A 13403-nucleotide genomic window follows, 5' to 3' on the forward strand; every position below is an offset into this window, starting at 1 on the left:
TGTCAGTGTTGAAATTTCATCACATAGTATTTAAATAGAGGTATTGCTCTGTGTTGTGGGAAAAATATTTGTGTTTCTTCATATCAAGTGTACTGTCTTTAGATACTTAAGTCTTTTTCTGCTCTAGCTATGTTTCCCACCAAGGGATTCATACACATTTACCCTGGTCTAGTTACTCCATTTTATACTCCATACTAGTATACATACTGGAGTACAGAATCACAGAATTGTAGGGGTTGGAAGGGACCTCGAGAGATCATCGGGTCCAACCTCTACTCTTCCCTGATTTATTTAACTGTTAGTACTAAATCCTAGCAGAAAAGTACGTTGTGTTGAGCCATATTCCATAATCTAGGTAGTATATTTCTGTTTGCAGGTCTGGAGAAATAATCAAGAGTTGGGAACAGGCACAAGTCACAGACTTGAGTTTCAGTTCCCTTTTTTTTTTTCTTCTTTTTTTTTCCTCTCCAGTTAATTAGGTATGAATGCCTCTAGCAATACTGCAAGCTTTTCAAAAGCAGTATTTTTAAGTTTTTATTTTGGGCTTTGTCCCTGTGTTACTTCTTGTTGACCAAGAGTGGTTAAGCGAAGATAGAAAGGCACTTGGTCGAAGGGTTTGAGGAACACAAAGCAGTTTGAAGAAATAGTTACTTTAAGGAAATTTAAAGGCATCGCTCCCAGGTGATGAAACACAGTGCTGCTCCGCCTAATTCTTGATATTTCACCTAAATTCCTGGTTTTTAATAGGGAGTATTGGTCACTTACAGCTGTGTCTCCTACTGTCACTGTGCTGGTTCAACCTGGCTGAAAGCACAGAGGGATGGAGAAGGGGGGTTATAGTCAGTTCATCACACATTGTCTCTGCTGCTTCTTCCTCTTCACACTCTTTCCCTGCTCCAGGGAGGAGTCCCTTTCATGGGAGATAGTCCACCAACTTCTCCAATCTGAGTCCCTCCCATGGACTACCATTCTTTACACACTGCTCCAGCATGGTTCGCAAATACCCCCAGCAAACCTGCTCTGGCATGGGCCCCTCTCTCCGATAGGCTGTAGGTGCTGCCAGGGGTTTCCTCCAGCATAGACTTCCCATGAGGCTGCAGCCTCCTTTAGGTGGCTCCATTGTGGCATCTCCTCGGGCTGTCTCTCCCCTACCATCATCCTCCATGGGCTTCAGTGGGACAACGTGCTTCACAGTGATTTTCTCCACAGGCTGCAGGGGAATCTGCTCAGGTGCTTGGAACGCCTCCTTCCCCCATCTTCACTGACCCTGGTGTCTGCAAAGTTCCTCACATCTCACTCCACTGTGTCTGCAAAAATTGCCATGTTTGGTTTGGGTTTTTGTCAGTCTTCCCTTCTTAACTATGTTATCCCAGAGGTGCTTTTAGCATCACTGATGGGCTCAGCCTTGGCCAGCAGTGGGTCCATCTTCTCAGCGGTGGCATTTGCACTGTCAGACCTAGGGGAAGCTTCTAGCATCTACTTGCAGAACTCACCCCCGTTAGCACGCCCACTACCAAAAACCTTGTTATGCAAACTAAATACAAGCAATCTTCCTCCCCGCCCCCATCTCCAGACGGGGATGGGGATGCACATTCCCATATGAAAGCTCATCAGCGCGCCCTCTCACCCTGCACCCTTGCCATAGGGGTTATTGTTGCAGAGTGACTTGAGAAGCAAGGCCATGAGCCTATGGAGCAGCTGTCCAAGCAGTCACCTGTGTAGCTTAGTAAGGCTGGGCCCCACACCGTCTTGGTGAGAACAGAAGGGTCAGCAATTGGTCAGCGTTATTCTTGTGTATCACACAGCATGGCCACAAGATGTGGGAGTAGGAGGTGTTATAAGGATTCAGTGCTCCTGGCACTGAGAAGATGACATGATTCCCAGGCTACAAGATGGGTGGAGTATGTTAATGTAACCTTTAGTTAAGAGCCAATTAGAATACAACAAGTATAACACGTGGTAGGAATAGTATAAAAAGAAGTGTGTGCTTGCAATAAAGTTGAAGTGCTTTATCAACCACATTGATTGGCAGCATTCTTCCCTCTCGTCGCGGCAGGTTATGGGATGCCCACTGGTTCCTGCTGAGGGAGAGGCACTTTTCAAGTCACCGCGGCCGGTCATGAGCCAAATGCATGAGGCTTCCAGCCAGCTGCTCAAGCCGACAGGGCCGTAGGCGAAGCGACAGCGGGAAGCCGCCCGCCTAGCGCGGCCGGGGGCTGGAAAAGCGAAGAGAGCCCCGCCCTCGCCAGAGAGACATCTCTGCAGTGACGGCGCTGAGCGCAGGCGGTCCGTCGGCCGGCGTTGGGCCCTGCGCCTGCGCCCTGCACTACCCTAGCCCCGCCTCCAACCGTTGGCCGGGGTTCTTCTGGGGGGTCGGGAGTTGCGGGTGATGGTGCGGCCCGGGAGTGCCCTGGCCCTGCCGACTGGTGAGTATCGATTTGGGCATGCATCACCGTCCTTTGCGTTCTGAGGGCTGGGTATAGGTTGAGGGGCTCTGTTTGCTCTGCCTCCGGCAGAAGTTTCTGCAGGCAGGATTCGTGTGGATGGCGCCCGAAGGAGGAGGGAAGGGAGGTCTGCCTCCTCCCTCCGCTGCCCACTTAGAGGAAGCGGCTTGGCTGTGCTCTGAGTCGCTCCGGGGGCTTTGTCGCCCCCCGCGTAAGTCCCTCGAAGCGTGAGGAAGACGCCTGGGGTCCGACACTGACCCTAGTCGGTTTGTGGGGTGCCCCACGCTCTGTCGCCTCGCGGCCTGAGGTGGCTTGGAGACGGGGATGCCTTGCCCCTCCCTCTGCGTCTGGTCTGAAACGCAGCTGCCCGCTGTGGCCAAGGAGCCCGGGTAGCATTTGCTTGAGTTTCGGATCCCCTGTGCCTAGGAGGCAGCTGTATGTTTCCTGCATTTTTAGTAGAGCTTTCATCAAGATGCTTCATCTTGTGGCTCCTTTGGACTCTGCAACAAGCATGTAATCTGCACAGGTGAACCACGAAGAGTTAAATTAAAACAGATGGTTTAGTGTGGATGTACAAGTGTCAGCTCTGTTGAGTCAGGCACCGAAGGGAGCTGCTCAGGTGGTTTCCTAGGCCTGGGAAGCCCCAGGGGAGCGAACAGCTCTCAAAGGAGGGCTGATGAGACCTGGGCCTTTCAGAGGGGCGGCTCCATCCCATACCCTGCCTATAATGAATCACCTGGGGAGCGCTGGGAACAGAGCATGGTGTGTCAGTTCACATGATGCCTTGCAAAGCAGGACTCAAAACTCAGTAGCCTTGGTGACTATTAAGCAGGTATTCTTTAGTGCAGTGCTGGTCACACAGGGCATCGCTCCTTCAAACGTGTGTTCCTGTTAAAGCCAAATTTCTCACATTTATACAGAATAACTATACATAATCATTATAACTGTTAAGAAAAGGCAGGGTTATGCAAATTATGTCCAGGAAATCATTTACATTAACTCCTCCCAGATAGAGTATGCTCAGTGACACTTAGGGGGTCTTCCAGGGGTCTTCAGGGATGAAGGCTAAACATCGTCCTGGTTCTCGGCGCATGCTCTTTATGTTTCTTCTCCATGGTTATGTGAGCTCAAAGACACATTCCTTTTTGCTGAAAACAAGATACAGTCTGTCTCCCAATTGGTCATCAGTCTCACCATCCATGACTCCCCCATCTGCTGCTTCCTCCAGCTTTAAGGCTGCTACACTATTGTTATGGGCAGTTGCTTTCGCAATACAGCTCGTGTGATTACAGCCAGATTCTGCTGAAATGAAAACAAACCTATTCCTAAAACCACAAAAATTCTTACTTGTTTATCTTCAAGGCTGTTATTATTGCATTGTTATGGTTAAGTTTTGCAGCTGCTCTTGCAAGCAGCTTACACAGTTACAGCTTTCTCTTGAACTAATGTATTCTTAAAACCAGGAAAATTCTTACATCAAAGTTATATTAATTGTCTCTTAAGCTATACCTACATTAATCCACTCAGCATGATTACATTTCATTGAATCACACACAGGAGGTCCTGGTCACCCTACCGGCTAAATACATGAGCTCCATTGGTTGTCATCACCCCATCAGCAGGTGCTTAGCTGTAGTACCCACCTGGCAGAAAGGTCTGACCACTGCATCTGCCAGGATGGATGTGCTAGCCCAGACAGAGCTGCTACAGAAACATGCAGCCACCCAGCTCTCAACACTGCAGGGAATCCCAGAGCCTTTCTTTGGTAATCAGATGTATCAGATCCTCCTGGAAACTAAGCTTGGGCAAATGGAAAATCAGGAGGTAATTGGTGACAGCCGACATGGTGTCACTAAGGGCAAGTCATGCCTGGCAAATTTGGTGGTATTGTATGACAAGGTTGCAGCATTGTTGGAAAAAGGAAGAGTGACAGACATTACCTACCTGGAGTTGTGCAAAGCATTTGACACTGTTCCTCACGATATCCTTGTCTCTGAATTGGAGAGGGATGGATTTGACGGATAGATGACTTGGTGGATAAGAAATTGGCTGGACAGTGGCACTCACAGAGTTGTGGTCAGGGGCTCAATGCTCAAATGGAGACCAGCGGTGAGTGGCATTCAGTAGGAATCAACAGTGGGTCTGGCACTAACACCTTTGTTGGAGTCACAGACAGTGCAATCAAGTGCACCCTCAGCAAGTTTGCTGTGTGGTATGGCTGACAATCTGGAGGGAATCATAGAACCTTACAAGTTGGAGAAGACCTCTAAGATCATCAAGTACTATCAAGGGATGCTGTCCAGGGGGACCTTGACAGACTTGAGAGGTGTGCCCATGCACACTGTATAAAGTTCAAGAAGGCCAAGTGCAATGAGTGTTCTGCACATGGGTTGGCACAATCTTAAGCATGGTTACAGGCTGGGTAGAGAGGGGATTGAGAGCAGCCTGAGGAGAAGAGCTTGGAGGCTGCATTCATGTAAAGCTCAACATGAGTTGACAGTTGAATTCTTGCCTGGAGAAGAGAAAGCTGCAATGAGGCCTTATTGCAGCCTTCCAGCATGTAAAGGGGCCTACAGGAAAGCTGGAGAGGAACTCTTTTTATCAGGGAGGGTACTGATGGGATGAGGTGTAATGGGTTTAAACTAAGAGATGAGATTTAGATTAGACATCAGGAAAAAATTCTTACCTGTGAGGGTCACTGGTGTGGCCCTGGCACAGGCTGCCTAGAGAAGCTCCCCTCTCCCTTCTTATCTTCTGCTCCCAGCCTCTAAATAATAAAAACTTAATGTCTTTTTTTCTCCCCCCTTTCTTTAGAGTCACATAGATATGTGAAAAAGGTGATTTTGTTTATAATGGTTTCCTAGACGTTTAATAGGAATGGAGATTAAGCTAGATGTTCTCATCTCTACATCTATCAAGCAAAGAAAACCATGGCCGCGGATTTCATGGATTGGACAGGTGAGTGTAAGCAATTTTTTATTTAAGTTAAATTTGTCAGGAATAGTTGTGCTTTCATTTACATCAGGATATGTTTAAAATGTCTCAGGAAATACCGTTCTTCATATTGCAGTGTTGGAAATAGTGACCAAAATACATTTTACCCATTCCATCCTCCATCTGTTCGCAGACATGCTTTCTTAAGCTTTTATGATAAAATGAGCCTATTCTTTATTCATTCTCTTCTAATACATAATCTGAGCTTAAGTAGGTATCCATTTAAAGTCAATGACTATTTCTGTTGAAATGGCAACAATCTCTACTAAATTAAGCATTACAAGATGAGAAAACTGGTGTCTAATCTGTTCTTGTGTTGGCCAATATGCCAAAGAATGAAGATTGAAATCACAGCTGCAACATATTTTCTTTATTTTTCCCTAATGTTTTTCTCTGTATTATTTTGTGGGCTAACATAGAAAATAACTTTTAAAATAAAATGGGCTTTTTTCTTCTTTTTTCCAAACAGGAAAAAGAGGCTATTTTTCTCCTAGATGATAAACATATAAATGAAATTAACCTGGCGTCAGGAAAGACAAAGAAGAAAATCCCTCGGCTACAGTCATTACTGAAAAATGTAGTTACTTTAACAACATCAAGAAATGGTTAAGTATAATATGTATTTCAAACACACTTTTTTATAGTTTTAACAGTTTAGAAATGTAGACTGTATAAGCGATCTGCTAGTTCAGTGTCAGCTTTAGGACTGTGGTTTACATAAAAAGGAAGTAATTCTGAGTATTTCATAATAATATCCTTCAAAACATCTCTCTCCTCATGAACACAGGTGCTTGGTTGGCAGGAATACTAACATCAGGAGAACTGTTTCTTTGGAATAAAGATCAGGACTGCTTGAAAACTGTGCCAGCAGTTGAAGAATCTAGGAAAGTAGTTGCAGCAGCACAAGGTAGGAGTTTTCAATTGCTCTTGAAAAACTGAATAGAGAGAAAGTGGTTTTCCTTTTGTTAAGTGTTAGGGCACAGGTAAAAACTATGCTCTCACATTGTTTTGCATTTGTGTAATTTGAATGCTAGCTAAGCTTTGACAAATGTCCTTTTTGTCTCTTGAATGGTACAGTTTTTTGCACTAAGTAGTCTCTTGTAAATAGTAATAAACTTAATACATTTTTGACTTTGTAATGGTTAGTTTTCAACTGTAGAACACCATTCTTTACTAGGTTATTAGTATCTTAGAAGAGAATACATCTAATGTAAACCCTATACACAACATGAAGTTTTTTTTGTAGGTAGGTTTTTATGACAAATGCCAACTGGAGAGTATAATATAAAGACACATATTTGCAAAGTTAAGTATCAGGTATTGTCAGATACTGAATAATCTCACTGATACCAGGTTGTAATGTGAAATATTGTACAAGCAATTCTGTCACTTCAGGGAAGATCAGTAGTGTGTTTAGGAGGTGAAGGTAATAGTAGAGCACTTACACATTTACTATATATTTTTTATGATGGATAGATTTCAAAAAAAGGTGATCTTGGGAAACAACTGTAATGTTTGTGAGAAAGGTGATTAGTAAAATGCATAAAATTTGACTTCCTAGCTGACATACTGCTTCTCAAGGTCCACTGTTGGTCATAAAGCTGGAAATGAAAGATACTTAAGGTAGAAGCTCGTATTTCTTTTGATAGAGAACAAAACAAGGTTCCTTTATCTTTTAAGGAGTAACAGGGGACCAGGATTTATTATGGCATGTTGTTCTTTTTTTTTTTTTTTTTTCCCAGAGTGTTCAATGAGATTGTACTTGTATGTGTCTGGAGATGGCAGAAGGGCACTGTTAACTACTCCTACAGGATGTGTATTTTTGTGGGAGAGCACAGAATGTGAAAGTATGACCTCTTATAAAAGTTCTTCTCCTGGGCGTTGGACACAAGTTTTGCCTGATGAGTCAGTCGTGTTGCCTTCTATTGAAGAAAAAGAAATTGGAGTGCATGCTGATTTCCTGCAAAATGAGGTAAAAAAAATAAGCCGTAAAGCCATCATTTAGTCTATTACATAAATTAGAGCCAAAGAAGCAACTGTGGATTTTGGGAGCGATGTCTGCCTCTTTGGTGTTGTCTGTAGTTCTTCCTAGATTTAATGACAACATAAGAACAGACATAGTGGATGAGATCAAAGTTCCCAGTAATATTCTTGCCAGTCTTTATATTTCTGAATGACAGCATTATGGTATGTAACATGAATTGTATACAACAGCTACTGTTCTAAATACAAAAATTATGAATAACCAGGTTTTTGGCTTGTTCTAGTTCTGTTTTTTTTTTTTTTTCCACAGATACTGGGTGATTGCTGTTTGTGCTCTTTTGTGTTTTACGTTGGAGAATGTTTGGTGCTCACATTCTTGATTCTTCGATGGCATGAAAATACCTTTAAATATATTAGGTAAGTTCTGAGGTGTTTGAAGGCACACTAGCACAAGAGGAAGATTTTTATTATGAAGTGCATTAGAGCTGAGAATTGGAGCTGCAATTAAACATGTTTACGTTGATGTCCAGTTAGCCTATGGTTACAAGCACCTACTTGTGTTTTTATATGTATGTACATAGGGTGCTACAAGGATGTATGTAACTGTATGTGGACATATATGATCATTTCCAAGTATTTAAATGTGGCTAGTGTAACAGGATTTATGTATGTATTCCATACTTCATTATGAGCTTACACCTGTATGGAGTGGTTTTATGTGGGTGATTGTATATGGGCGCACATGCCTGCGTGCGCATATGTGTTAGTGCTAGGGAGCTTTTTGCATCGTGTTCATGGAGTGTCCTGGTCCTGTTTACTACTGATGCATGCTGTGCACATTTATGCATCTTGTTTTCTGTGTTCCTTTTCATTTTTTCTGCCTAGGCTGTGGAAGGGTGTGTGTGTACCTGCCTTTATTTGGGCTAGGACTGTGTACTGAAATAGATGCAATGATGAAAGCACATAAAAATGCAATTAAATAATAATCCTGAGTACATGTGTAGTCCGTTCTTCTTCCTAAGTGGGATACACATATGTGTAAGTGTAAATGGTTAAGTCCTCTAAACATATAACTTGAGTAATTTGCTAAAATTTTGCTCCACACTTGACGTAGTACAACTGCCTTTATTAAATTATACCTTTTTGATACTAAATTAATTATGTTGACTTCTTGTTCTGCTAAGGGGTATCACTTTTCTGTAATTTTGTCAGTAGCATGCTAATCCCTTTCTGATGCCATAGTTCTTGCAGCCTGAAATTATAACCACATTTCTCAGCCATGTTACTCATGATTTCTTTATGCCAAGTGTCAGTCAATTTCATAACTTACTTCTGTTTAATTGATTTTTTTTATGTTAATGCTTATTTTTTCAATATAAAGTGGCATGCTTCTAATCTTTCTTGTGTTTTCTATCAGGTTTTGAAACTTAGGAGCACAGAATGTTTTGGGTTGGAAGGGACCTTTAAGGATTTTCTAGTCCAACCCCTGCTTTGGGCAGGGACACCATCTGCTAGCCCAGGTTGCCCAAAGCCACATCCAACCTGGCCTTGATCACTGCCAGGTTGGGGGCAGCTGCAGCTTCTTTGTTCAGAGCAACATACTGTTGTTTTTAATTTTTGAATTCTGAGTATTCCTGTGTTTGGATGATGTTACACTGTTCGAGGAAGCTGTTCCTGGCTTGAATGCAATAGTCTTAATTATATAATATGCCTCTATATTATTGGCATGTTCTATACATATAGCCCTAATTCCTGTCCCAGAAAATTAATTAATAAGCTTTAAACTTGTGTAAAGACAAAATATTTTGCATTTGCAAAGTTTATAATAAATAAAATTAAATAGATTTTTTTTTTTGTTATTGTTGAGGTTTTATGTGGTTTTGTCTTGTATGATTTTTTTACTAGGTATGAATCATTCCATTCAGGATAACTGAGTAACCTCTTGGCTTTGTTGTTGTCTTTCTGGTATTCAGTTCTTTGCCATATCAGGTCCACTGGGTACAGCAGACTTGTTCTCTTGCTAATTTGGTTCCCCCGTGTGTGACTATAAAGTCAAGAGGAGCTTTGCTGTGTGCGTTTGCAAGAGATGGACTTCTGCTTGCGGTAGCTGTTAATCAAACTGATCCAAAGGTATGGTTGATAGACTGTACATCACTTAAGGTAATAGTCCAGTCTGAATTAAGTGGTAGCTGTGTGGTGGTTTTACCCTGGCTGAGAGCCGAATCCACGCAGCTGCCTGCTCTTTAAAGGAAAACAGGAGGGGGAGAAGGGAGGAGGGGTGGGGGAGGTGGGCAGTGTGAGGCAAGGGAAGGGAAAAGGAAGGGGCAAATAACAACCCCAAAACCAAGAAACCGAAAGCCCGTGGGTTGGGACAAGGATAGTTTACTAGAATAGCAGAAAGATAAAATATAACAATGCTAACAGGACTTTAGAGCAAAAAATCTATGAAGCTGTTGATACACAATGCAGTTTCTCACCGAACCCACAGCTCAGTCCGTGCCACCCAGAGCCGTCCCGGAACCCAACCGTCCCCCAAAAACCGCGTGTCCCAGAGCCACCCGCTTCTCCTCCCACCAGCCCCCCTTTATACTGAGCATGACAGAATTGGCATGGAATACTCTCTTTGACCAGTTTGGGTCACCTGTCCTGTCTTCGTCCCCTCCTTTCTCATTAATAGAGAAATACGTAGAGCTGAGAAAGTCCTTGACTGTTTGACCACAACTAAAATCATCAGGGTGTTATCAGCACGGCTTTCATTTTAACTCTCAAACACAGCATTCCATCCCCTGCTACAAAAGAAGTTAACTCCATCCTGACTGAAAGCAGGACAAGCTGTTACAGCACATTTTTAGGAGCAATTTTTCAGCATTCATGTTGATTCATGTGATTATACTCGCACTGATATCCACAGCTAAAAAATAGCACTGAAACTTTTAATTTTTAAATGCTGTTTTGCGGTTAAGAAATTTATGTAAGCCCTTCTGTCATGTCTAATCTCCAAGAAATACAATATTAAAGAATTCAGTTACTGCATTGCATCTGCAAAGGTTGTGGATGGTTCTCAACAGGCCTCAGCCTTACGGGTTGGAGATTATGTTTCTACTTCATAATGTCAATCCTTCTAAGAACTCCGAAACCAAATATTAATATAGTAAAAGCTATGCTAGTGCTTATGTCAAGGAATATGGACCAGCTTATTTAGTGTACCATGGTAGGATGATGCAGTTCTTCAAAGCTCTGTTATTCATGTCCTAAGATTGAAGAATAGTACTCATATTATTTTGAAGATTTTTTTAGAAGTTATGTTAAAAAGAATATTACATTATATATTGAGTATGTAATATTTATTTTTCAAATTTATAAACATGTATAGAAATTAATAAATAGTAATATCCTGTTATAATAATATTAATACTCCAAATAATAATGAATACTAAAGTACCATGTAATTTTCATGTATAATACTCTTTCCAGTACATCAAATTTAATGCATAACTTGCTAAACAAAAATTGTTTTTACAATAATGACATTTGTATTTTCTTTAATTCTTTTTTTTTCTAGGCAACTCAGATATTGTTCTTAAACACATTGAATTTTGTAACTATTTCGGGTAGCCTTAAAGGTTGTAGTAGCAAGAATACTAGCATAGTCCCATCCAAATTTATCAGGTCAGTAATTGATGTTGTTTCTTCTGCTGTTGTGGATGTTTTAGCTTGTATAGTGTCTGGGATTTTTGTTGATTATTTTCTTTTTAACTATCCTAACCTTTTAATACAGAAATTTGTCAAAATATTTTTATCTGCCCAATGTAGATCTTACTGGGTTGGTGATATGAGCTGGACTCCTGATAGCCTTTTCTTGGCTTGCATGTTAAAACGTGGATCTCTGATTTTACTGACATGTATGGGTGAATTGCTGACCTTGATTACTTCTGGTTGCTCTGTAGAATTTGGACCAGCAGAGTTTATTCCATTTCATCCACTAATATCATACAGGTAAAAAGGTTTGAAAATACGTTTCTGTCATATTATCATATCTTACTTTCTGACATACATTTTACAATTTTACATAAACTTCATCTTCCAAATTCGGTCGTTTGTTTTTCCTGGGTCTCAATATCTCGTTCTCATTCATTGGTCTGTTTCTTCCACTGTGTTTGTCATGATGAAAATTGACAGTTTGGCAATGTAAGTATACATTAAATGATTTGGGTGGTTTTTTAAGTGTTTTAATTTAGCAATTTAAAATACCATGTTATTATGGTGTAAGAAGAAATTAAGCTTACACAAGTACTGAAAGTGCAAATTTATTTTAATGCAGTTGTATTTCGCTGTTCAATATTTAGTTCTACCTATTGAACTTCATATCATGTTTCCATATCAGATCTCCTAAATAATGGGTGTGCATGGACAAAAAAAGTAGTTAGCTCTTCAAATGTTTTTTTGGGGTACTCCAGATTGAAATTTTGAAATTATGCTGCTGGGTGCATGGGGGAACAGAAGGTCTCAGGAAACACTTTTTAGCATTTGTTGAAATTACAAAAGTAATACTGTCTGAATAACAGAGGAAAACAAATTTAAATTTAATTTAAAAAAAAATCTTATTAATTCTGAGTTACTAAAGCAAGATAGTGTGTAAGCGTAGCATCTCATGAAAACAATCAGAGCATTTTAATTTCTTACATTGTCTGGTTGTAAAATCACATATTAAAATACATAAACATATCTTAGTTGTGGTTATTTATTGAATGTATATAGTTACTTTGTTTTCAAATAATCTACAAACTTGAACTACTAAGAAATATAAATAAACCCCAGTAATTTTACACATTATTTCAGAGTATAATGGGGTGATACTAGAATACATGCGCAAGATAGCATTCTGGAACTCAGTCAGGAGTGTTTTCTTTTATAAGGGAAGGCTTTTATGTTGACAATAAATATTTCTGCTGAATATCTGAACTGATTTTGAAATTCTAAGATTCAGATCTGAAGGATGTTTTTTGTGTATTAGATGCTACTTAAAAGTTCATCTTCAAGCACTTGTCATATACAGTAAGAGCTAGATAAGGAAGCTACAGAGATTTTAAGTCAAATTGTGAAAAAATACATATAATACTTATTCATGAATTAAAAAAATACTGAAAGCTGGGTTTGTTTTTCTTGAAAAAGTTGGAATGGCAGCAAAATGCTGGCATCTTGCAGCATAGATATTGTCTAGAGCACTCATCCTGTGAAAAATGTAGACATGAAGAATTTTGAATGAACCTCTTGGAACAGTAATGGGAGTGGTATGAAATGTTCGTAACTTATTCTCTATTCTCTTCGTGATTATTATATATGTCAGATGCTTCTTACTTGTTGGTGTGTTTTTATTTTAGACAGCAGCATTCTTTTTTTCATGACTCCAGTCAGTCTCTGGGTTCTTCAGCTTCTGAAAGAGATATTATGAGACAGAGATTCTCTGTTGCTGTACATTCAAGATTACCCTACCTCATTGTCTCTGATGGATACATGGTAACAGTGCTTAGATTTCCTAGCAATCTTTCATCATCAGGATTCATAAGATCACTTTTGCTTGATTCAACCCAGCGACTTGAAAATATCCGTCAGAATTTGCTGGACTCCAAGGTAGGGTTATTTTGTGGTTTTAATTAAAACCTTCTCTTTAAACTGCATACCTCAACTTATTTTGCTATGATATTTGTATATCTCAGTGTATATATATGTATGTTGCTTCAGAGTATTGACATGTATTGTGGTGCTCTGACTAACTCACCATCTCGGAGTGATGCAGAAAGGGTTCAGTAAAACTTTGCTGTCTTAGGCTGCTGCTGTTTTAGAACAGTCAGTAGCTGTCAGAATGGTGCTGTGTGCATGTGTCCACTAGATCCGTAATTGAGGTTGTCAATTAAACAAAAATGCTTTATTTTTCTGTCTCTTCTAAATTAAGTCAAGTCTGGGAGAAGGGAAACATTTGAA

The 13403-nt window shown here is 40.5% G+C and overlaps 1 protein-coding gene across 1 annotated transcript in view; it reads left to right on the plus strand.

Annotated features, from left to right (window-relative positions):
* Positions 1-5321: 5321 nt before the first annotated feature.
* Positions 5322-13403, plus strand: part of CPLANE1 (ciliogenesis and planar polarity effector complex subunit 1) — a gene marked incomplete at its 5' end in the record, with an annotated part of 61933 nt that continues 53851 nt past the window's right edge. Inside the window, 9 exon segments of the mRNA XM_084278517.1 lie at positions 5322-5402; positions 5908-6043; positions 6226-6345; positions 7181-7410; positions 7732-7838; positions 9395-9551; positions 10984-11090; positions 11235-11417; positions 12803-13052. Of these exon segments, the coding sequence (XP_084134643.1) occupies positions 5322-5402; positions 5908-6043; positions 6226-6345; positions 7181-7410; positions 7732-7838; positions 9395-9551; positions 10984-11090; positions 11235-11417; positions 12803-13052 (1371 nt within the window).

Source organism: Gallinula chloropus (assembly GCF_964237585.1).
Source record: "Gallinula chloropus genome assembly, chromosome: Z".
Classification (NCBI taxonomy): domain Eukaryota; kingdom Metazoa; phylum Chordata; class Aves; order Gruiformes; family Rallidae; genus Gallinula; species Gallinula chloropus.